Source organism: Agelaius tricolor, unplaced genomic scaffold, assembly GCF_023055355.1.
Source record: "Agelaius tricolor isolate 1412-34295 unplaced genomic scaffold, bAgeTri1.0.p SCAF_11, whole genome shotgun sequence".
NCBI classification, from domain to species: Eukaryota; Metazoa; Chordata; class Aves; order Passeriformes; family Icteridae; genus Agelaius; species Agelaius tricolor.
Genome location: NW_027269271.1, coordinates 9,045,847 through 9,068,856, shown reverse-complemented (window position 1 = coordinate 9,068,856; position 23,010 = coordinate 9,045,847). Strand labels below are relative to the sequence as shown.

At 37.9% G+C, this 23,010-nt stretch overlaps 1 protein-coding gene across 2 annotated transcripts in view; it reads left to right on the top strand.

The window, feature by feature from the left end:
- The window catches only part of DENND1B (DENN domain containing 1B), a 151,272-nt gene that overhangs the window by 51,199 nt on the left and 77,063 nt on the right, over nt 1–23,010 (top strand). For both annotated transcript variants that reach the window (XM_071436022.1, XM_071436023.1), the window contains exons 4-7: nt 3,803–3,852; nt 11,907–12,026; nt 21,141–21,210; nt 22,209–22,289. In XM_071436022.1, coding sequence (XP_071292123.1) covers nt 3,803–3,852; nt 11,907–12,026; nt 21,141–21,210; nt 22,209–22,289 — 321 coding nt within the window. The remainder of the gene's footprint in view (nt 1–3,802; nt 3,853–11,906; nt 12,027–21,140; nt 21,211–22,208; nt 22,290–23,010) is intronic.

The window sequence follows — 23,010 nt, the reverse complement described above, 5'->3', positions numbered from 1 at the left end:
CTGTGAATAGAAGTGTTGCAGCAGGTGGAGCTTAGAGGGTGCATCTAGGGCTCTGTGTTTTGCCACCCACACTGAGACTGCCACGTCACACAGTTGTGTTACACCCATCTTGTGGTGTCACACTGCAAATGAAATGGTGAGATGTGCACAGGACTTTGGTGGGACTGCCCTGTGGATATGAATAGCAAGACAATTAGTATTACTATTAGGTATTAATTTTTATGTAAAACAGTTTCAGGAAATTCTTCACAATTTGTCTTTAGATCTAGAGGAAAATCTGAAATATCTGAAGGCAAAAGTGCCTTAACTGGTCAGTTAATTACTGACCATGTTTCTTTCTAGACTATGAAGTTATCAGAACCTTTCTTCCCACAAAGCTGGCATGTATGAATTCAGAAGCATTTTCTACTGCTGTTTACATTGCTTTATAAAATGCTGATACACAGAATTAGCTGAGTGGGTACCAAAACGAGCAAGGAACACTAAATAATTCCTACCTTTCAGGCTTCTGTAATATCCTCCTATTGTAGAGGCAGTGAGCATGACCAGGCCAGGCTGGAGTTGGACAGTGCAACTGATGAGAGTGAATTAATAAACCATTGCACCATAAGCCTGTGAGAGTGCAGGGTTCTTCTGCTGTGCTGTAGGTATAAAACAAATATTTTTGTAAATTTCAGTCTTTGTTTAAGCTTTTTTCAAGGGAAGCAGCACGTCACAGTTCACATGATATTATTTTTATGATTTTCTTTTTTCTCTTGGAGTTTGCATGAGGAATGAGATAGTTATCCTTTAACTTAGCAATTAAACACAATTTTGTATGCACCTGTAGATATTTAGTCAGTGTTTAAAAGCAAAAAGATAACTCTACTTGTGTGGGTCTTTTTTTCTTTTACATCATTATCATCTTCCCCCTGTATACACCTTGTTTATGACACAAGGGCCATTTCTGAAAGTGCTAATACTGTGAGAGCCAGAGGAGGAAATAATCCTGGGACATGTGAATCGAACTATTTTGCTTTTTGAAGACCTCTACAACCTTTTGCCTTAAGAAATAAATACATTTATCAATTTTTATACAATTTTATCAGGCTGTGAATATAAAAGACAACAAATAATGTTATTCTTTTTCTAAGAGTGTAAATATTGACTCAGGAGGAAGTCCTGGCTGGTTAGAGAGCCTTGAAAATGATGACCCGTTAGGAGACAGAGCTCCAGTTTTATCCAACAGAGAGATTGCTGCGAGTACCAGTTGTAATTGTACACAAATATGTACACAAATGTGTCTGTATAATATCACTTACATTTTAAATTCATCTAGAAGCACCTTGGGGGCTTCTTTTTTTCCACTTGAAAATTCTGACTAGCACCTGTAATTAAGGGAGAAAGCAGAGCCCTGGAAGCTAGGTAGGACTTCCATCTATTGATCTGTGTAAACCCGGCTTATGCTGTCAGGGGAGAAGCAGTCAACTGCTGAGCTGCTTTGTCACTGACATAAGCTGAGAGAGGATTTTTTTTGTATGTGTGTGTGTGTGTGTGTGTCTATACTGTTTATACACCAGTCTATAGACCTGCTGGCTGGTTGAATTTTAAAGAGTGTGGAGGTTTAAAGACTTGTCCCCCGAGGGATGCTCCTGCCAGTTGGGAAGCGGGCAGAGGCCGCTCCGCAGAAGTTGAGCGCGCGCGGCCGCCTGGGGAGGGCCGGGCGGCACCGGGGGAGCCCTGGCCTGTGCTCGGCCCGGGCAGCGCTGCAAAACACACCCGTAATTTTCAGGTTCTTCCGTCAAAATATTGAGCTGATACCTTTGGTTTTTTTGTTTTTGTTTTCTTTTCCTCTCGTGATAATTTATTCTAAGAGGATACAATGGGGAACATAAATGAATACATTTCCATACCCAATTCTGAGTCAGTGCTAAGCTCACCAGGCAGCAATTAAAATCCTTGTTAGTGAGGAGAAAAATTACTTCCTATAGTGTGAGAATAGGTGCAGATTTAGAAAAAGAATAAAATACTATTTCTTTGGAACAGGAAAACAAGCTTTATGAGCCTGAAATGAGAGAGACTATTTGGAAATGTTTAGGAAGTTTCTGAGTTAGAAGTTTTGATTAGCCTGTTCTGCTGGCTCTCTTTTGTTAGAGTTTTTTATTGTTACTACTGGTATTGTGTGTGCTTGTTCCTGACTGCAGAAATCAAATGCTTACCTGCCCTGTTTATATTTTGCTTCTCACCCTTCTGCAGTGGGCACTCAGAGCAGGTAGGATGGTGCTTGAGCAGTTCCTTTTGAAGAGTATTCTATGTACTGCTGTTGTTGTTAATGGAGTTCATAACCTTTCCCAAAAACACATCTGTGTCTTTCATGCACTGTATCAACCAAGTAAAAGTTCTAAAGATTCCTTGAAATCTCTTGTATGACTTGCAAATTCTAAAAACATTGACTTCCTGATTGAGTATCACATAAAGGTTTGCTGAGGCACATCGTATACCCTTAAAATGTTGCAGCTAACATACGCATGTTGTAGTCACAGGTGTCTTTTTCCTGAACTCTTCCTCTCTTGCTTATTAACTGTGTGGGCTCTTTATATTTTACACTATCCACTGAGCCTCGTGAGTATTTGAAGTAAGTAGTCATTGTAGTGTGTAGGAATTGAAATACACAATTTCCCCTAATAGGAGTTGACTGTCCAACTTGCAGTAAACAGGGTGTTCAGGCTGCAGTACTAACACCTTAAATCGGCTTCTTAAACCCTCATGTGCAGCCCTGGAAATTTGTAATCAATGAGCTCTTTTCTGAAAACAAACCTTGCAGACCAGCTCTTGTATACAGAAATAGAGGTCTGTTGGGCTGCTACAAAAAAGGAATTCTGCAGCTTTGACCAACTGCATGGATGTCAACTGTCTCTTCTTGCTGAAGCATTTCACAGGGGGTTTGTTTTCCCAGCTGGGAGCAAGGAAATAAAACCTATTTTCTAGGATCTTGTAAAGTCGTCGTTTAATATTTGCTGCTAAATGATCTGGTAATTCACTTTTTTTTTTAAAGAAAAACGTTGACTAGTTTGAGAGCATTTTTATATTTTAATTAACACATTTTATTTGCCACTAAACAGCTTCTTAAATAAAATTCTGCACGAAAGAGAGACATTATCCTTTCATACTGTGGTATGAATGTAGATCTGGTGGATTTTGCTCTCCCCCACCCCCTTTCCTTTATTGATAGCAAAGCTTGCTTGTGAGACCCAAAGGGTTAATCATATAAATTTCTGCTTTGGACCAGTAGGCGATTTCCATCACTTTCAGCATTTGACTATGGAACATGTATAGAGTTGTTATACCTCTCTGTAATTCATTCTGCTGCCAACTTCATTCCCTTTTCTCTGCCTGCATTTTAATTGAAACAACATTTGTATTTTTGAGCCAGGATCTGTCAGAAGTCCCTGTGGCTAGTCTGTGGTACAAGTAGCAGCAGACGTGGCTTACCCATATGGTGTGGTGCTTCTTGTAAAATCCATATGGCCTTGTTGAAGGGAATCCCAGCGGGGATGTGAAGGGTGTTAATACCCTTCAGGCCAGGCCTTTCCCTCCTGGGGCTTCTATGGCATTGTCTTTGCAATCTGCCAAAGCACAAACCTAATTCCTTTTTAATAATCAATTATTTCAGTCCAGGAACGTGTGCTGTATTTTTTCTAATCATATATTCCTTGAACTTATTATTTGTTATGAGTATTTTTGGCCATTTTTTAAAAAAGCAAACCTTTCAAAAGCCTTTTCAAAAAGCCCCTAACTTCATTTCTTTTGCTTGTATTTTCAGGAAGTGCTGAACAGCGTTCCAAAGTTCTGCTTTCCTTTTGACGTTGAAAGGTATGTGCTACAGTTATAATTTATTTAAAAATATTTCATAGAAAATTATTTTTAGCATAATTACAAGGAAGGATTTAAAGAAAAGGCAAATGTAATGTATTCCCTGAGCTTGCACCTGCCGATGAGAAAACGTACCCTTTGTTCAAGTAAGTATGAAGTCACTAGAAGGAAACTATCACAGCAAAATGTAATCCTTACAGAATTTTAGGAATATCTCTGTCCAGGTAGAGCTACATTCCAGCTCCCAGTTTTGTACACTGTAATTGTGAGCACCATCTGTGTTAGTATAAGGATATAACACAGTTTCCTTTAAGCAGCTTCATTAAAAATGTTACGGTGCACCAGGATATAAAAACTCACTGAGCAGTACAGAAAATGTGTTGTTTGAGTTCAAAGAAATTAAGACTTTAATTACATGGAAGTAGCTGAATATACAATTGATTTTTCTCAGAGAAGAATCCAGACCATTATTTATAATTAATTAGTCCTTACCTTTCTGGTATCAGTTATAGTCTGTTTTTTATATAATGCTGCCAGTCATTTAAATTGTTAATATAAAATGTTTTTATTAATGAAAATATTTATTTGGTCTTGTCAAAATGATTAATGTAATTTATTTAATAGATTGAACTCACTTGGTTTGGAAAACCCTTGTTGTCCGAATTGGCAAAGATTGAATTAAAAGCTTGATTTGCATAATTAATGAAAGATACACCCAGGTAATGTGCAGGCTGAGCCAATTTCAGAACAACATGAGCATCAGTTGTAGATGGCGAGTTGGAGATGAGAAGCATCTATCAGATGCAAGAAGCTGCTGTCAGTAGAGGAAAAGCTGGTGTGTGGAAAGAGGAAAGAAGAGTGTCTTTGCAGCAAAACACAGTGGCAAAATAAAGATCTTTATAAACACAACTTCCCTGAAGTAAACTAGGCTTATTTAGTCTTTTATAGCTGAATTTAATTAAGTTGTTTGGGTTTTGAACTGGTTAAGCTCACTGTCCTTTAAGCTGTTTTAATGACTTAAGTAATATGGTTGTCAGTGATTGGCTTTAAAGCATTAAAGTCTTTAATGTGCTTAAGATATGTACAGAATTCTGTTTAAAATTGGTAATGAAGATGAATAATGGAAATAAAATTTGAGGTTAACAGAAAAAGGTGAGGTTCTGTTGCTGCCATCCAGTGGCAAGAAGATAATCAGTGGCAGTGAGTAATTATTTTCAAATAAGTTGTCTTACTGTAACTATTTCTGTTGAACCATTCAGAAGGCACTTAGCTGCTGGTATGAAGAGAATGAACTTAATGAACTGTGGGAATACTTGAATTTCTAGCATAGCTAAGTATGTATTTTAGCTGATTATATGTAGGGGTAAAAAACAAAGAAAAAGGGGACAAAAAGGAAAAAGTGAAAGGAAGTTTGTTGTTTGTTAACCCTGTGCCCTCTCCCTGGAGATGCTTTTTGACTGTTGGCTTCATGCTTGACTGTAAAGCAGTGTTCTCAAAAGTGCAAAATTTCTACGAATTTCATAAAACTTGTCAGCTTTCAGGAGTGGAGGCTGCTGGAAGCTGGGGCTCTGCTGGGAGGAGTGAGGCTGCTCAGTCTGGCCTGCAGCCTGCTCAGGCAGTGCCCCGGTGCCTTTAGAACGGGCGCCGCACTCGCAGCTGCCTGCGGAGCTGGAGCCGAGTTCAGAGGGATTGCAGGGAGAACCGAAGGCAACGTGGGATCATGGGAGTGCAGCAGCATGGATGAGGAGGGACAGATCTATTGTGGAGCAAAGGACAGATATGCTGGAAGCTCAGTCAGGAAAGTGGGGACTGTCGCTGGCGAGTTGTTTGTGTGAACAACTTCCTGGCTGCATGATGTGTTTGCCGTTTTATACTCAGCTCAAGTGTTTTCTATAGTGTAGACACACCTTGCCAATTGTTTTAAACATAACTAATTGTCTTCTGCTTTCTCAGTTTAATGATTTTTATTTTGACATTTGGAGTGATAAAGAAAAGGATTGAGAAAAACACTGCTGAAGTTCTTTTTTATAGGGCTTTTTTCCACTGGAGATTTAAGATCTTACAATCATTTTAGTGTTTGTCTAGCCATAAATATGCTTTCCCTTGTCTGATGAATGTATATATGTATATATAGTTTTCCTCTTGTATATAGGGTCATGATAGATGGTGCACCTAATACTCCCAGGGATTTTACAGGCATTTTCAATGACAATTTCTGTACAGAAACATTTGACCTGAAATAGAAAATACCTATTTCGTTTATTGAGTGTATTGTACTGCAGAGAGCATAGCTTCTCAACCTGTAATATGTGTATATTTATCTACATATATGTAGGATATGTATATTTATTAATATAAAATACTTCAAGCATTGTCTGAACCTATTAAGAGCTAGAAATTACTAGTGCAAAAGTAGTAGCTTCAACTTATATGATGGAATTAAGTATGATTCTGATACTTAATTAAAAAAAAATTTGTTCTATAGATTTCTTCTGGGTTTCTACTACACAGCAGAGTTATAGATAATGGAGTGTTAATTCTCTTATCCAGCTAAATAAAACTAAATAAAGTAAAAAATCTATGTTCTTCAAATTATGGAGAAAGGAAAGTTAAAGCACCAGTAGTAAGATCACTGTCACCCATTTTCTTTCAAGTCACCTATGTTAATTACTTAAGGAATTGAAAAAGAAAAGAAATGAGATAATCTATTGGATTTTCTTTTATCCACTATCCTGCAATGATCATAGAGATCCAGATTTAGTTCTCACTGTTTGATGCTGCTTGCATCATCTCACTGGGCATACCTTATGCAGATGTTATAAGTAACTGTACACTACTCACACTAATTATCAAAAGTACATACTGTGAATGGTAATTAAAAATCTAAAGGAAACTCCCATTAAATTGAAACTGAAAGTCAAGCCAAAAGAGGCACAATGGTGTAAAAAAAATTCTTTGACCATGACTTAAACTTTGAGTTTTATATATATTTTTTATTGAAAACAAACATGTAAATTGTTACTTCTGGTTATGGCTTACATTTTATTTTAAAGGGATTAAGAAATTAATTCCATCATAGAAGTTCTTGAGCATTTGCTCCAAGTACCTATGTCTCTTTTCTGAACAAATTATTTTCTATTTAATAATGGCACAAGTATATAATATTCTAACAGTTTGCATGTATGTATTTACAAAGAAAGACCCTTTTCTTTGGTACTCCATTTATTTATTTTTCTATGGTCTAGGATGATTTAACATTTGAGGACAGAGATTTTAATTTCCTTTCAGTGTTTGCTAAAGTAATATTAATGCTTCAGATAAAAGCATTTTGTTCTCTCTTGTTGCTTGAATCCTCTGTGCAAATCCTGCATGGCTTGCTTCACTTTTCTTTCTCCAGCAGTCTTTTGTATTTTTCCTCTCAACCCGGAGCTCAGGTGTGACTTTGCAGAGTCCATAGCCCAATCTCCACATCCATCAGTTATGTAACTGGGTGATGACTGGTGAGGATGCAACTTCTCTTGTTCTTTTTGGAGCCATTTCTGGTTCAGCCTGAAGTTGTGCTACGTCACTGCTTGACCCCTCATTTTTATCTGTGCTTTGAACCTCTGCCATTTCTCTCCACCATAAGTACTTCCCTTGCTCCTTTCATTCCTCAGTCTTCTCCCTTTCAGGATGCATTTCTTCTGCTGAATGCGAAGCACGCAAGCCTCTTTTAGCTACTCTTTTGGGAACTGCCTGTAGGAACAGCATGGAGACAGTGATGTGTACCACATTAATTTCTCCATGGTGCTCACCTAGTCATGGGGAAGTGTTGGATTTTGGAGAATAATCAATGATGATGCTGCTGCTGTAGACAATTTCTCCTTAGCAGCAGAATGTCACTCGAGTATGGGAATTACCATGCGGGTTATTTAATTCATAATGTTTTAGGGTGAGTGAGTAATGATAGCAGGAATGACATCAGTGTCATTCTCCTGTTCCTGGCTGATGCCTTTTCTGTTGATATTTGTGGTAAAAGTCTGTGCAGAAACACAGCTATTATCAAGAGAAGTGCAAAATGATGCCTTGAAATCATTGGATTTGTAGATCTTGTGAAAGGCAGTTATAAGATATCTTACACAAAAATTTTGCCTTCAGAGTAAATAGTTGAGAAGGAAAAGTAAATAATGAAGAAAGTATTTCAAGCTGTACAGGTGAAGATAAATGAACTGTAGCATTTCCTGTACCCTTCAGGCACTGCAGTCAGTTTGCAAGGGGGATTGTAAACTCAGAAATGTAGCAGCAGTTGCACACAACTGAGTTCTTTGCATCTTGTATCTCACTGTATTATGGCACATGTTTGTGTAACAGTGAATGTGTGTGAGACAAGTGTAAGGACAGGCTGCAGTGTGTGCTGTGAGGAGTGTGACTATTGATTTCACACAGGAGTTGTTTGGTTTCCATGGGTGTGCAGAAGTGCACCTGTCTGAGAGGAAACCTGGAATGCTGGGGGAGGCGCCGTGTCCTCCCATAGACCCTTGGCCAGGTGTGATGGGCAGGGTCCTGGGACAGAGCTTCTAGACAGGCTTCTGTTGCAACTGAAATACTCCCAGTGAGACTCTTTACCAGTAGTTGTGGTTTCTTTAAATGCTTCTGTTGTTATGAAAACATGACCCCATTAATAAGCTAACTGTGCTTTTTATTTGTGGGAATTTTCTTAATTGGTGGTGGCATTGTCCATTTTCATATCTTCTGGAGTTTTTCTCCTGTTTCTTTCTTTTCTTTTTTTTTTTTTTTTTTCTGAACTGGGAGGCAGAGCTCAAATCAGACAGCTTGGCTGGAACGGAGGAGCTTTCCACACAGGGAACCTGAGCTGTGGACTTATGGATCCTGGAATGGGCATGGAAGTGAAGAAAATAGTCCTTGAAGCTTAGATTTGGGGATAGCAATTAGCTGAAGGAGAATGCCCAGCCTGGTGCTACTGTCTCTCCAGTCTCTCCATCAGCTTGTACCACCCCCTTAACACCTGGTTTTCAAATTCCTGCTTGAAACAGTTTCTGTTCTGTTCTTTGATTTGGGAAATTAGGGTGACAGACTGGTGACTGATGGGTTTGGTTTTCCCTATCAGTTTGAGAGTTGTAATATGTGTGAAACTTTCAGGTTTAAGTAGCAGCCATGAAAGCTTCAGTCAGAACTGTGTATATTATTTATATTGGTCAAGGACATGTACGTGATATAAGTTACAATAACATTAAGACTTATTTTTAAAAGAAAACAGAAATCTCTATTCCCATATATAAGGTCTTAAATTTTTTTTAAACTCCTCAAAAATTTCTAAAATTTGAAGAAAAAATTAATTTCAAACATCTTCTGTATCCTAAACAAAATAATCTGTAAGAAGAGCAGTTTTTGTGGAGAGCAAAGGATAAATTTAGTGATTAGATATGCTGCTTTTTGTTTGAAGGAGAGATTCAGTTTCCTGCCTTAATCAACTCTCTCAAGGCTCCCTTAAAATAAGGCCTAAGCAATGGTTGTAGTGTAAACAAAAATCTTTAAAATTACTCTTTACCTACTCTATGTGTACTAAAGAGCCTTTTCTGCATTGTGTAGGCACACAGAAAATTTTAAAACCTATTTTTATTTCTATAGTGAACTGTAATAACCTTGAAAGAGCCCATTGTAGTCTGCAGGGTTAATAAGTATTTACACACATTCTTCATTATTAGTGATTTATTATTATTGAACTAACATTAAAAGTGAGCATGCAGGGCAAGAGTTGAAAGTCAGTCAAAAGCAAGGCAGAGGAAAGAGTGAGGAGAATGTCAGCACTGGTTGGGAACGATTTGTGCCTGCTCTCCCCTTCAAGGGAGCAGATCATGCTCCCTTCAAACAGCTGACTAGAGCGGCATTTTGCAGAAAGGTTTTGCAGCTGGGCTGGTTTATCTTGTGCTCCAATAACAAGTCTGGAAAACATTTTGTTGAGGGAATTCTGGTATATGATAATTTCATTTTATCTGTGCTGGTTTCCATGCTAGGAAAACTTGAGAGGCATCAATGCTGTGGTCCAGGTACTAGGGCCAGGAGCTGCTGCCTGTTGCTGGAGGGGAGACTTGATTTCTGAACAAGCTGAATGTGCTGCAGTGAAACAGAGAGGCACAAACCCCAAGTCACTTGGCCAGTGTTTGTCTGCAGGATGGAACATGCTATATATGTGTTAAAGCTGTAGTGCTAGCACTTGTGGAATGTTTTATGTATCTGGTTTATACATTGTGGTCATCTATCGATTGAAATCCCCAATTATCATTGGTTTTTCATGGTAGGGCTTACATATAGTCAGTTTTAATTCTGCTGAAGAGGAGTGAAAAAACAGGCATCCTTGCTGCCCCCACATCTTAAGTGGAGCTCTCAAATTAGAAACTCAGAATTAATTCAGTACTTTAAACTGAGCAGAAAATGTAGTCCAGATGGATGGTCGGTCACTGGCTTCTGTTAGCTGTTCTTTTGAAGCAAACGGGACCAAATGCAAATTTTTGGGTTCTTGTGGAAATTTAGTTTTAGCCTTGGAGTGTTTCTCAAATTGAAAATCTGGGACTTGCTGCTCACATCTCTTTCTAAACTGTGTGGGAAGTGGTTTTCAAGCTGGGCCGCTTTTATGCTGCGTGTCAAACATGGAGTTGCCTCTCTTAAAGAAGCAAAGGGAAGATTGTGATTTGGAGATGGTGAGGTGGCATCAGAAATGCTTCCCACTGAACTCATAACTTGGCTGGGCTATTTTTAATAGAAAATATCAGAATTTATATCTCACTTTTAAAGTGGCCCTGTGTACAGACATTTTGCCTGACATAGGTGTACACAGTACATGAAAATCAATTTGGGTTAGTATAGTTGTGCACAGAGCCTCCAACCTAACCCTGCCAGGTGTTCCATGGTGTGAGGAGAAGCCAGGGCTGGCTGCTGGAAGCTCCAGGGCTCAGAGTGGGACATGGCTGAGCTGAGAGAGGGTGGGAGCAGAGGCAGCCAAGGTCACTGCTCGGAGCATTTCCAGTGCTCCAGCTGAGCAGCTGCTGCTGGTTTTTGTGGGAGCCCCAGGGTGCACAGGGGTGCTGAAACCACACAGCACATTCCATGGCAGTCTGCTCTCTGCAGGAAGGAGCAAAGTGCAGAGATGTGGCAGAGGAAACCACAGGGGTGGCAGGGGAGCAGTAGGGCCAGGTTATTGATGGCTCTGTGGTGCCAGGGCAGCGTGCAGCATCCCAGCTCCCCAGAACCTGAGCAGGGAGGGACTGGGCACAAGCCATTGAGTATTTACAGTGGTTGAAGAGAGCACTAGATTGTTCCAGGCTGCTGAAGGCAGCTGAGGAAAGTGCTTGTTTTAATGATTTGAGATTAATTACCTAATGAAAAAAGGCCATTACTTATGGATAATTATATTGGAGTAAGTGTATCTTCTAATGTTGTATGCTCAGTACAGGCTTTTGGTTCATTTTAGTCACTTTATGTTCAAGAGGGGGTAAAATAAACTGAAAAGAGTGGGAGACTGTACAGGCTGGATAGTGGTACCATGTACTTAATTTTTAAACCTTTGTCACGCACGTCTTAAACAGTAAAAAATCTGTGTCCTATGTAGCTTCTCTTGCCCTTTGATCAACTGCTACTTTCTTTTTTCCCTAGGGGGGAGATTTTCTATATTTTATTTTGCTGGAGATTTTAAAAAAACCCAAACGAACCCGCAAAACCTCAACAGACCCCTGCTCCATATTGCAGGGGATAAATTAAATATTGGTGCTCTCTGCCTGGTAGACTGGGGTCTGTGATGATTTTTAGCTTCTCTGGGAATTAATTTTCAGCATGGTCATCTAAGATTGAACCAGAAATAGCAGGTGTTAATCATTACTGGCAGGTTCTTAGGTATTCTGCTGTAGAAGATTGTGTAAAAACTGGAAAAGAACAGCAGACAATAGAATTGTATTGAGGATTATAGTGAGGATTAAGCATGAAAATAATTGAGGCCGATGAATTAAATGCTCATGTTTTATGTGATTTAATGGTTTTATGCTCTGTATCTGTTTTTTCAGGGTGTCCCAAAACCAAGTAGGACAGCATTTCACCTTTGTGCTCACTGACATTGAAAGTAAGCAAAGGTTTGGATTCTGCCGTTTGACGTCAGGAGGCAAGGTCTGCCTCTGTATCCTAAGGTAAGGTGGCACAATAAAAATTGACTCAATGAGTGAATATGGAAAATACAAGAAAAAAATTATCTTTTCCAAGTTCTCTGCTAATGTATTTAACTTTGCTATCAGGTATTATTTTTCTATGGCAGCGTTACTATTGCTTTCACATAAAAAGTGGCCTCAAGCCCCATATGATGGTATTCTTCTGTGAACTTAATAATTTTATTCAAATAACATGAAATTTCTGCTTAAATGCAGAGAACAATACATTGCAGCCTTAGAGGCTTGAACTGTTATGTGGATATTTTTACTTTCTAATCAGATCTTTGACAAGCACTCTGTCAATTCAGCAATAAAGTGCATTATTCTGTATTCCTGTCCTTGGAAAGGAGATTTTTGGGTGTCTGTTCCAAGTTCTTTGCCTGGACAATGGCTAGTATAAGAAACAGTAGATCCAGAGAGTTCACAAGAGCATGCTGTTTTATTGCAGAGAAGATACTGATGTTGGGGAGAGTGACCCCAAAGAAATACTTTGTTTCTCTCTCTGCTTTTTCTTTCTTCTCTCTTAAAATAATTGTTTTGGTAACAAAAAACCCCAATTTGTTTAGTTGTCCTAAAACCATTGTAATTAAATTAAAGGCAGAGTGATCTCATTAAAGGACAGATTTGCAACTTCAATTAAGAACCTAGCAGCCTGCAAGCCCAGTAGAGGAAATACGAATGTCCAGTTCAGCAGCAAAGAGGAAGAAAAAAATTGAATTTAAATTGCTTTTAAAGCAAGAATCTGGACAAACATAAGAGAGGAGGAGCCAAATGCATTGGCAGCAAATGGGAAAGAGAGAATTTTGGAGAATAGGATAGGAAGAATATGGAGAAAAGCAAGTTCTCAGATTTTTGGGCAATATGGAAATCAGGTAGTTGTGGAGGATGTCCCTAGGATAGACCACGTGAGTTAGGGAGAAAAACCCAACATCTGCCTGCAAAAGGATTATCAGAAAATGAACACTGAGGGAAAAAAGAGCCAGCCAATATAGAGACTTGTACAGTAGTGCTTAAAATTATTGGAAAGAGCACATCAAGATTTTAATGAACTTTTAAACAGATGCCAAACTAATGTTGAGAGCCAGTACGCTGAATGTTTTTGGCAAGTAATTTTAAAAGAAGGTTTGCTGTAAATATTGCAAAAAAAAAAAAAAAAAAAGAAAGAATACTACCATATAATGAAAGTAGCAAAAGGGAAATACTACATTCTGGAAATTATTTTGCTTTCTGGGATCTTTGAAATATGCCTTTAGTAATGCTTCAGAAGGATTTAAGTCTTAGGCTTTTGGAATGCGTAATATTTAGCCATTTTCTCTGTGATACCTTTTTTTTAATATAACTTATTAAAGCCCAGAGTGAAAATATATGTGTATGCTTTTAGCTCTTTTCTCTGAGTTAATCTTTTCTCCCCTCATCAAGCTAGAAACAAAATTTTTTGCATTGTTTCTGTGGCTGTAACAACATCTAATGAGTTATGCACACTCAAGTGCATTTAAGTACTGCATGGAGTGCTGCAAAGCAAAGGATGTAAATTCTCAGCTGGTGTAAACTGGGTATTTCTTTTAACATTTCCCCATGGACGTGCATCAGCTAAAGATTAGTCAATGGTCTGTTACTTGGTAGAAATAAGTAGGAAAATGAAAAGTGGCAAGCTATAATTTTTCACTGAACCGTATCCAAAGCATTGCCTTTATTGCTTTTATTGTGACAATTTCAAATTTACAATGCACAGCTGAATGCATAACAGCACTAGCTTCATAGCACTGTTCTCGTGGCTGGGTTCTCTGCTTATCTCCAGAATGTGTGCGTTGTGTTGTGTTTAGCTGGAAGGAATGCATCACTATTTCCACCTGATATGTTCTAGTAGCCAGTCTGGTTTTTTCTCTGAATCCCAAGATTCATTAGAAGTGACCAAGTGAAAGAAGACTCACTAAGCAGATTTCTTTGGGCATTTTATCTCCTTTGCACGTTCTTATTGTTCTTAAATTAACCAAAATAATAAAAAAAAAGGAATGCTGTCTTTATATGTAAAGAATGTGTGTGCATGTTCAACCTCGCTTTTGTCCATATATCAAAACCACATAAAATGATATTTGCTATGTGTATACACGTGATGGCTGATGTATGGGCAATTCAGACTTCTTGTTCATCACAGGTGTGTGCGCTACAGCCATGGACTTTTCTATAAACACACAGGTGCACGTGTACAGGAATGCCGTGTCAAACTGCCTTCTCCTGTGCACATGGATGTATCCCCTTGGACAAGAGGACTATAATAAGATTACTGACTGAGGCTTTGACAAAGACAATTAGAGATAATTAAATACAGAAAACTTAGTTGAATTGTCATAAATAACTGAAATGTAACTAAAAATCTCTAAAGACAAGCAGGAACAAGCCAGTCAAAGTGATTGGAAGGAAATGCTTTAGATGTTTGAGTGGGCAACAGTTCACGGCTTTTCCCTTGTAGGTGTCCTTTGTGGATAGTACCAAGCCATGTGTTAACCTCTGCCAGGGCGTCTAAAGAGATAGAATTTCAACTGCTGAATGGGATTCTTAACTGAAAGCTGAAGTAAAGGCTGGTTGTCCTCAGGTTTTACACCAGCAACTCAAAGCTGCATGTAAGATTAAAGTCATTGTGGTTTATGGGACTTTGCTCTATAATTCATTGTCCATCTGAAACATTAATTAAAGGAAATTATCTCTGAATTTGCAGCCACATGGTCCTGCTTTAAACTGGATAGTTTGAAACAGAAAATATACTTGTACATACAAAATTCATCCATAAGTTTTATGGAGTTTTTTTGCATTTTATATGCACATGTATATGAATTGTGTAAATAGAATTTTCTTCCAAATCAGAACGCATTGTTCAAATGCTCTCTATGTTTATAAAGTGAAATAAAAATTTCCCAAGGTAGCTTTCTCAGGCATTTTTGTTTGAAAAACTTAATTGTGATGTTGTATTGTCTAGAATGAATGTGCAGAGCTTGACTGCAGTTGCCGAATTTGAAGTGCTAAACCATAGTAAGATGAGAAAATGACTCTTGGATTATTCTCCAGAAATGCTGTGTGATTCCTTTGCAGGTTTTATTTAATTTAGTGCTTTTCATTAAGCTGCATGGCTGCTTCATGAAGCTCTCGGTGTGAATCCTGCTGTGTCACCTCCTCCCTCTCCACACAGTGTTGAGCTAATGCAGCCCTGCAAGACAAGGGATACACAATAGGCATATTCTACAATAACTTGTTGAGCTCATATCCTATACTGCATCTTTTATCCTAGTTTTACTTTACCTATTTTTGGGAAATAGTTTTACTAGTTGAGATTTGAAGTGGTGCAGCAGAAACTTGATTGTCTGCTTTTGAATAATAGTAGACTTAATTCTTCTGGGTTTTGTTTCTAAGTATCACTGCTGCCTGCAGTAGAAATGATACTTTCTGGGTTTACATGAAATTGATTTTGAATTACCTGAAGGGTTTTAGTACAAAGTATAAATAAATTGAAACTCTTGATGGACTCTGAAGTTGACCTTAGGTATGCAGAGGAATACAAAATGCATCATTAAAATGCTCAGTCTTAGATTTTGTTAATTTTATGACTGTAAAATTGTCACCTACGTTTCCAAATGAAATGCTCTAATAAGGAAGACAGGTTTATGTGGTAAGGCTTTGTAGTTCTTTAGTTCAGACCACGCTTGAAACTTTTTCACTCTTCCTTTAGGCAAATCCCTTAGAAGCAGAATGTTTCAATTTTACACATTTTGTGTCAATTTTCCAGACAGAAAAGTAGCCCCTAGACATTAGACATTTAGCTACGGAAAGGCAGTTTCCTTAGTTTTATTTGATTACTAGAAGTTAGATTCCTGCTGATAGTTCAGGACTGTTAGTGGTTACCTGACTATTTGACAGAAAACATTTCCTCTCCTTTGTTTAACCTTTGACTCATGAATGTAAAAGTTTTATCAGAGCTGTAGTAGAAGCACCAGTGAGGTGGAAGTCTACTTACGGCAACAAGGGTTGTGTGTGACTTTGAATAAAAGTCTGAGCTCCTGCCTCGTGGCTCATTTGGATTAAGAGAAAATGCTAAGTATGTTTTTAATTAACCATGAAGGATCTTGGTCTCTTGCTTTTGTGACAGACAGGGGCTATACTTTTAAATAAAGACCCCTGTATTCTCCATCAGGGAATATAGATCTATTAATATTGTTTATGCTTTTATTGTTTCTCATTATTATGGAAGAAATATTTAGAGAAATTGTTGTATGTTTCTGGATGTTGTCCTATGTTTGTCTTACATGTTTGTTTGTCTAACGGTTTCTGATGGTAACTTGAGGAATGCAAGGACAGTGGCTACAATTAAAGAAAAATAAATAAGAAACCATTAGTGGTCTCATAGTTTCAGAACTGAAATTAATTTCGGCTTCCAAATACATTAAAATTGATCATTTAAAGCCCTGATTTTTCTCTGCTTTCTGTACTGTAAAGGGGCTTCATTGATAACCTTTAGAAGTTTTCATAAGACAGCTAATTAATTATGAAATGTACTGACTGCTCATAAATAGTTTTATGAATACAGGTATGGTGGTGAGGTTTTTCTGGTCATGGACCTTAATTTTGATTTTTTTTCTGTTGTTAAGGTACATATTAGTGTGTACCTTAACACATTAGGGTACACTTTAGTGTGTAAGATACATATTAGTTTGCCAGTTCTTAATTAGGAGGAGTAATATATTACAGGTCTCCTCTGTCAAATTCAGCCACTTAAATACTATGTGCTTCAGATAATGCATTTCTGTACTGTCTTGAAAAAAAAAATAGTTACCCAACTAGTAGATGCTGATGGACTTTTGCATGCTGGATGAATTTTCTCTACATAGACGAGTTCTACTGCGGTAGCAAAGGCTAAATAATTTTGAGGATTTGTTAACAGGGCAAGGTCAGAAGATCCTTTGACCTGAAATGCTTCTGGATTTTAGCTGTCATACAAGCAAATGCCAAACAAGCCAACAAGGCCAAGTGCTGGGTACTGTCCTTGTGTCACAACAGCCCCGTGCAATGCTACGGGCTGGGGCAGAGTGGCTGGAAAGCTGCCTGGTGGAAAAGGACTTGGGAGTGCTGGTTGACAGAGGCTGACCAAGAGCCAGCTGGGCACAGGTGGCCAAGAAGGCCAAGGGCATCCTGGCCTGGATCAGGAATAGTGTGGCCAGCAGGACCAGGGAAGGGATTGTCCCCCTGTACTCGGCACTGGCGAGGCAGCACCTTGAACTCTGTGCTTGGTTTGGGCCACTCACTTCAGGAGGGGCATTGAGATGCTGGAGAAGGGTCTGGAGCACAGGCCTGATCAGGAGCAGCTGGGAGAGCTGGGGTTGTTTATCCTGGAGAAAAGGAGGCTCAGGGGAGACCTTACAGCTCCTTACAACCACCTGAAAAGAGGAGGTAGCAAGTGGGTGTCGGGCTCTCTCCTGGGTAATACATCATGAGACAAGAGGAAACGGCCTCCAGTTGCACCACTGAAGGTTTAGACTGGATATTAGGAAAAGTTTCTTCATGGGAAGGATTGTTGAGTACTGGAGCAGGCTTCCCAGATGGATTCACCATCCCTGGAGGGATTTAAAACACAGGTAGATGAGGTGTTTGGGATGTGGTTTGGTGGTAGATTTGGCAGTGCTGAGTTGATGGTTGGACTCAATGGTCTCACAGATCTTTTCAAACCTACAGGATTCTAGGATTCCATATACAATTCTTTGTCCAATATGATATACAGGATAAAGATGTAAAGCCTGTAGGATCCAGTGTTTATCTACCAAGAAATCTGTTTACTAGAGCAGTCCAAATCAATTAATGGGATTATTAATAAATGTGCTTCCAAAATTAGCCTTTGATGAAAGAGGACAAAAGTGTTGCTTGACAGCCTTGGGGATTTAACAAATTGCAAAGAGCTTGGACTCGGTCTTTGAGTTGAGAGTCCATAAAACCACCTGGTGGTGTCTTTATCATGACCAAAGACACCTGTGTTTACTTTGAATGCAGAGATGCATTGTGTATGCACACATGCAAATGCACTCTTTACTGTTTATGAAAAAGCAGGTATAACAATTCTTAATTATGTTGAATGAATTACAATTAGCAAATACATAAAAGAAAAATATAAAGGGAACTTTGTCGTTTTTCAATAGATCTTTGTAATATTTTGTTGAAGCTCATTATAATTAGAAATATTGACAAAAGCTTTACCAGTCAGGCTGTGCTATTGAAGAACTGAAGATTATGTAGTAAAGAAGCAGAGGACAGGTTCTGGCAGCCTTTGGTTTCATGCCATATAGTGTAATGGAGTACTTATTTTGATTTCCTCTTTTTTTCAGGTTTAAGAGACACATTAAAATGCGATTAACCTTGTGTCTGTGGTTATAAGGCTTAAAGCAATTCTTTTACTATTCTTTCAGCTCATGAAGGAAACTGACTTTCATAAACTATGGTCAAGTAGGATGTTTTCCTTAGTGGTTCATTTGCACAAAGACATGGAAAGTGTAACATCAGCCTGGTGTTGCTAAGGGAAGAAATTTCTATGCAAGTACTCTGGTCAGCATGACTTGCTCTATGAAATAAAAATCTCCCTTGGCTTTCTGTTAGGATTCATTAATTTCAAATAATTAATTTGACCTTTTTAAATGCATAAAAATTGCATTTAATTTTTCTTTTCTCACTAATAGGGTAGCTGAGATCATGCATCTAGAAAAGTATGGTTAATATTTTACTGAAATATAATTTATTTTTATAGAATTTTGTTCATACATGTTCATTATCAAAAATGGATTATCAGATGAGATTTCAGAGTATTCTACAGCAAAATGTGCTGGGGTCATGTATACTGTTAACACAGAGGTAGCAATAAAATGGAAAGCCTTTAGGTAGTCTTGCCCATTTGTGTGTGCATTGTTATAAAAATACTTTGCAAGTTATACCCACCTTGTACCTTGTCTTTGACAAAATGCTAGGACAGTGTTCCAGTCCGTGCTCTAATTCTGAGTAATTCTGTGAAGCTGTTCCACAGCTCTGACATTTGCAGAAACTCTGAACACTGCAGCGAACAATTAATTCTGTTTGCCTCTCTGTGGTGTGTTTCAGTGATGTGTAAAACCAGGTGAGCATGATTTGAGAAGATTACAGAACAGGAGTCCTAGGTGAAAGAATGTTCAAAGATCAGATGTTTTAGGTGCTGATATGGTGGGTGTTTTATGAGGGCATGGAATGTTCACACCTGTAAGCAGCCTTACAAAGGTGCACTAAAGTAAATTTTATGATTATATTAAGAAAATATTGAAAAACAAATGTAGTAATGTCACACCTTAACCACTGTCAGCAATACCAAGCATTAAAAACGTCTGTGAGCATTAAGAGGTTGATGTTGTTTTGATTAGTAGCCAATACAATGTATGGTAAAGTGTGATAAAGACATTAATATGGTGGAGTTAAAGGAAATCATTAAATCATTGCCACTGTCTCTTTGGCTTGGCAGGAACAAATTCATGATGGATTTTTGTGGGGTGTTTTGGTCTTTTTTGGTTTTTTTTGCTTGGTTTTTTTGGGGGGGGGAGGGGGTTGGTTTTGGTTTTTTTAGGAGCCAGTAGTTAAAGCATTTATAAAGACAGCAAAATTCCTAGAAAATGCATTAACTATAACTGTGTTTGGATTTCTGCTGTGCTTTTTCTTTTCCTTAAGAATCAGGATCTGTTTCTAAAACCTTGCCAGCTGCATGCTGAGAACAGAGGTGTTACAAAGAAAACATAACCCTTCACTGGACTCGCTGCACAAAGCAGTACTTGGCTTCTCTACCAGCCAGGGTTTCCCCTGACAGCTTTCCTTTTCCTATCAGGGAAAGCATTTTGGTTCTGCCTGCCTGGTTTTTGCAGTTGCAGTTAGCATACTTCCTGGAGTATATACATTTGCAATGTAAGGTCTGTCCTCAGCATGCACTAAAGCCTTTAAGAAATGCATGTCTGTGGATTTACACTGCATTGAAGAATGAAGTCTGTAATGGTGTTATATATGGGTATGAAATGTTCTGAAAACCTTTCAGGCACTATTTCCTTTCCAGCTCCCCCTTCTAATCTCTAACAACTAATATTAACCATAATGTTACCTATTCAGTAATGTTAGTGATAAAATTCTAACAGAGATGAAAAAGTGTGTAACTTGTAAATAAGGCATAATTTATTATAATTAATAAATTTAAAATAAATTTATAATTTATTTTTATTGTTATTATTTAGTTTATCAGACTTAATAGCTTAAATAGTGATGGTGGAAAGTCCTGTAGCATGTGGTCACTGATGATATCACTGTTAAAGAGAACTTCTGTCAATAGAAGGCAAGTTGGAACTAATACCACTGTGTTGGAGTTTCTTTTCTTATACTCTTCAGTTATGTCTTATTTGTCTTGGATTCTGTTTAACTCAGTGAGAGTACTGTGCTCAAGGGCTGCAGGCTTGTGGTAGAAGTCTCTTAAGTATAGATGTATTAATGTGTTTGTGTTTGCAATATTGGTGAATGGTTTTATTTTTGGAAGTTAATTTTGTCTATAGAAATGACTTTATAGGGAGACCAATATTCTTACATATAATGTGACATCTCTGCTATTGCTCAGCACTGCACCACTTGTCAAACAGAGGGTACCTGGTCTGCCCAAACAAAGTTGGTTTTCATTCTCCAGGGAAGCAGCAGGCCTGTCAGCCCACCGGGTGTAGGAAGATGTGGAATTTCATAACTGCAAATAACTTCTGAAATCTGTAACAATTAATGATAATGGCAATGAGATTAGAAACTGTTTCAAATGGGTTTTTGGTGCCTTGAAAATACTACGAAGTCTAATTATTATGAGTTAATCTGCTCTTAACGGAGCAGCATAAAGAAACCATCTATCTATACTGTCTATCAGTGATGTGCCATTGAATTTTTGGGGAAAATGTTGATACGCTTTTTATTTGTATGTAGAGATGTTATAAAAACGTGCAAGTCAGATCAATCATTGTAGTATTTTATAAGCACTGGAGAAATACATTGATATTTTATTAAAATACTTTTTTCCTTCTGTTTTAGTTACCTACCATGGTTTGAAGTATACTACAAGCTCCTAAATACCCTGGCAGATTATTTGGCTAAAGAACAGGTAATTTTACATATTCTAGTTTTTTGTGTAAAATATTTTCCTTGAAACATTAGTCACCATTTCAAATACTGTAAAGGGATTCTATACGGTTTAAAAGTTTAAGATTTTAGTAGGATTTAGAAGCAAGTTTTATTCCTGTTACTGAAATTCAAAGACTTTGAACATACAGCTTCCACAGTCACTTGAATCCCACATTATTCTAGAAAAGCTGCTGAAAATATACCTTTATAATGTGTCAGCCTCAGCATAAACAGGTCCTGTGTGAAGTGTGAGCAGTGTCACATCACTGGAGAGCTGCATGATGTATTGATTGTAAACTGTAGCTCTCTGGAACTATCTGATTATCAGCTGCAGACACTTTTGTTCAGAACTGTATGAAATACGATGTACTGTTTCACCCTGCAGATTAACTAAAAACTACGTCTCGTAATTCTGACATCTCAAGTAGCAAGACAGAATTACTTGCAGCATTTGGTGAAGAATCATGATAGTTTAGTTTGCATATTCATGAGCAATTAGATGTATTCCAAGATTCCACAGCAAAGGACCTACTGGCATCTGTCTTTCCTGACAACATTAAAGCTGTACCTTTCTGCTTTATATTAGTGTATTAGATTTCAATTAAAAAAAAAAAGCATCAATATTTAGCCATATGCTGGAGACTGGAAAAGCTGACATTTCAAAAACATATGAAGTATAGAGTAAGCAATAATTATGCATTACAGTAAATGGACCATGGCGAATGATGATATTGTATGTAAAAAGATAAATAGGAAAGTTTGGTATTAGCTGTGTGATTCAATGAAGTGGAATATATGTAAGTCTTACAAATGCTATAATTAGACCTTGGTTTTGGTCTGTATTTCACTGTAGTAGAATTACAATTGTTTTGGTTATTAAATATTTATATCTGTTTGTCAATATGTAGTTTGATGTGTAGTAAATAGTAATTAGTTTTTATATTATAATTAATTAACTTTAAAATGTATTCCCTATAGGAAAATGACTCAAATGATTTGTTGAAATCATTGTACAGCCATCCTGTGCCAAAGGCAAATGCTTTAGTCAGTTTAAGTGTGGTAAGTATTTTTTCTGTTTTATTTCTACTGACTATGAAATAGTAGGTAAAGTTGAAAGAAAAAGAAACCTCAACCCTTTGAAAGAGTAAATTTGTGTTGCTTCCCATCATTAACTGGCTTGGGCAACCTCTTTTTTTCCCCCTCTGTGCAGGGTAGAGACTGTCTCTGTCTCATGTTGTTTTCTAAAAGTCATAGTCATAAAGAAGAAGAAATTTGAATTTTGCTCTGTGGATGAGAAAGTAAACTGCAGTGGGATCTGACAGTGCTAGAACTACTTTTTTGTGTTTCCAGCTGTTTCATGTAGACAATTTTGGTTTCTCCTGCTGTGCATCAGGAGACACTAACTCAGTTTTATTGCCTCTTATGTCTGAGTAGGTACAGTTTCAGGATTGGTCAAAAGTCTGTGAAAGCTGGCTGCTTTCCCATCTTTCTTCCTCTTTTTCCTAGTTTTGCTTAATCATACAAAAATGTTGTAGGAAGAGCAGTAGAAGTACACCCTGTTAAGTGGAACTTGAAGCGCATCTTGGTGAAATAACGTGTCCAGGCCTCCCTTTGCTTTTGTGCTCCAACTTTTTGTGATGTGGGATGGGATGGTGGTAGTGGGGCAAGATGGTGTTGCTGCAGAAACATCAAAAAGTGGATATGTCATTGTTATGGTTCCTCAAGTTTTAACCAGAATAGCTTGTGAGTGCATGTTTAAACATATTTGTAGAGCTTGCAT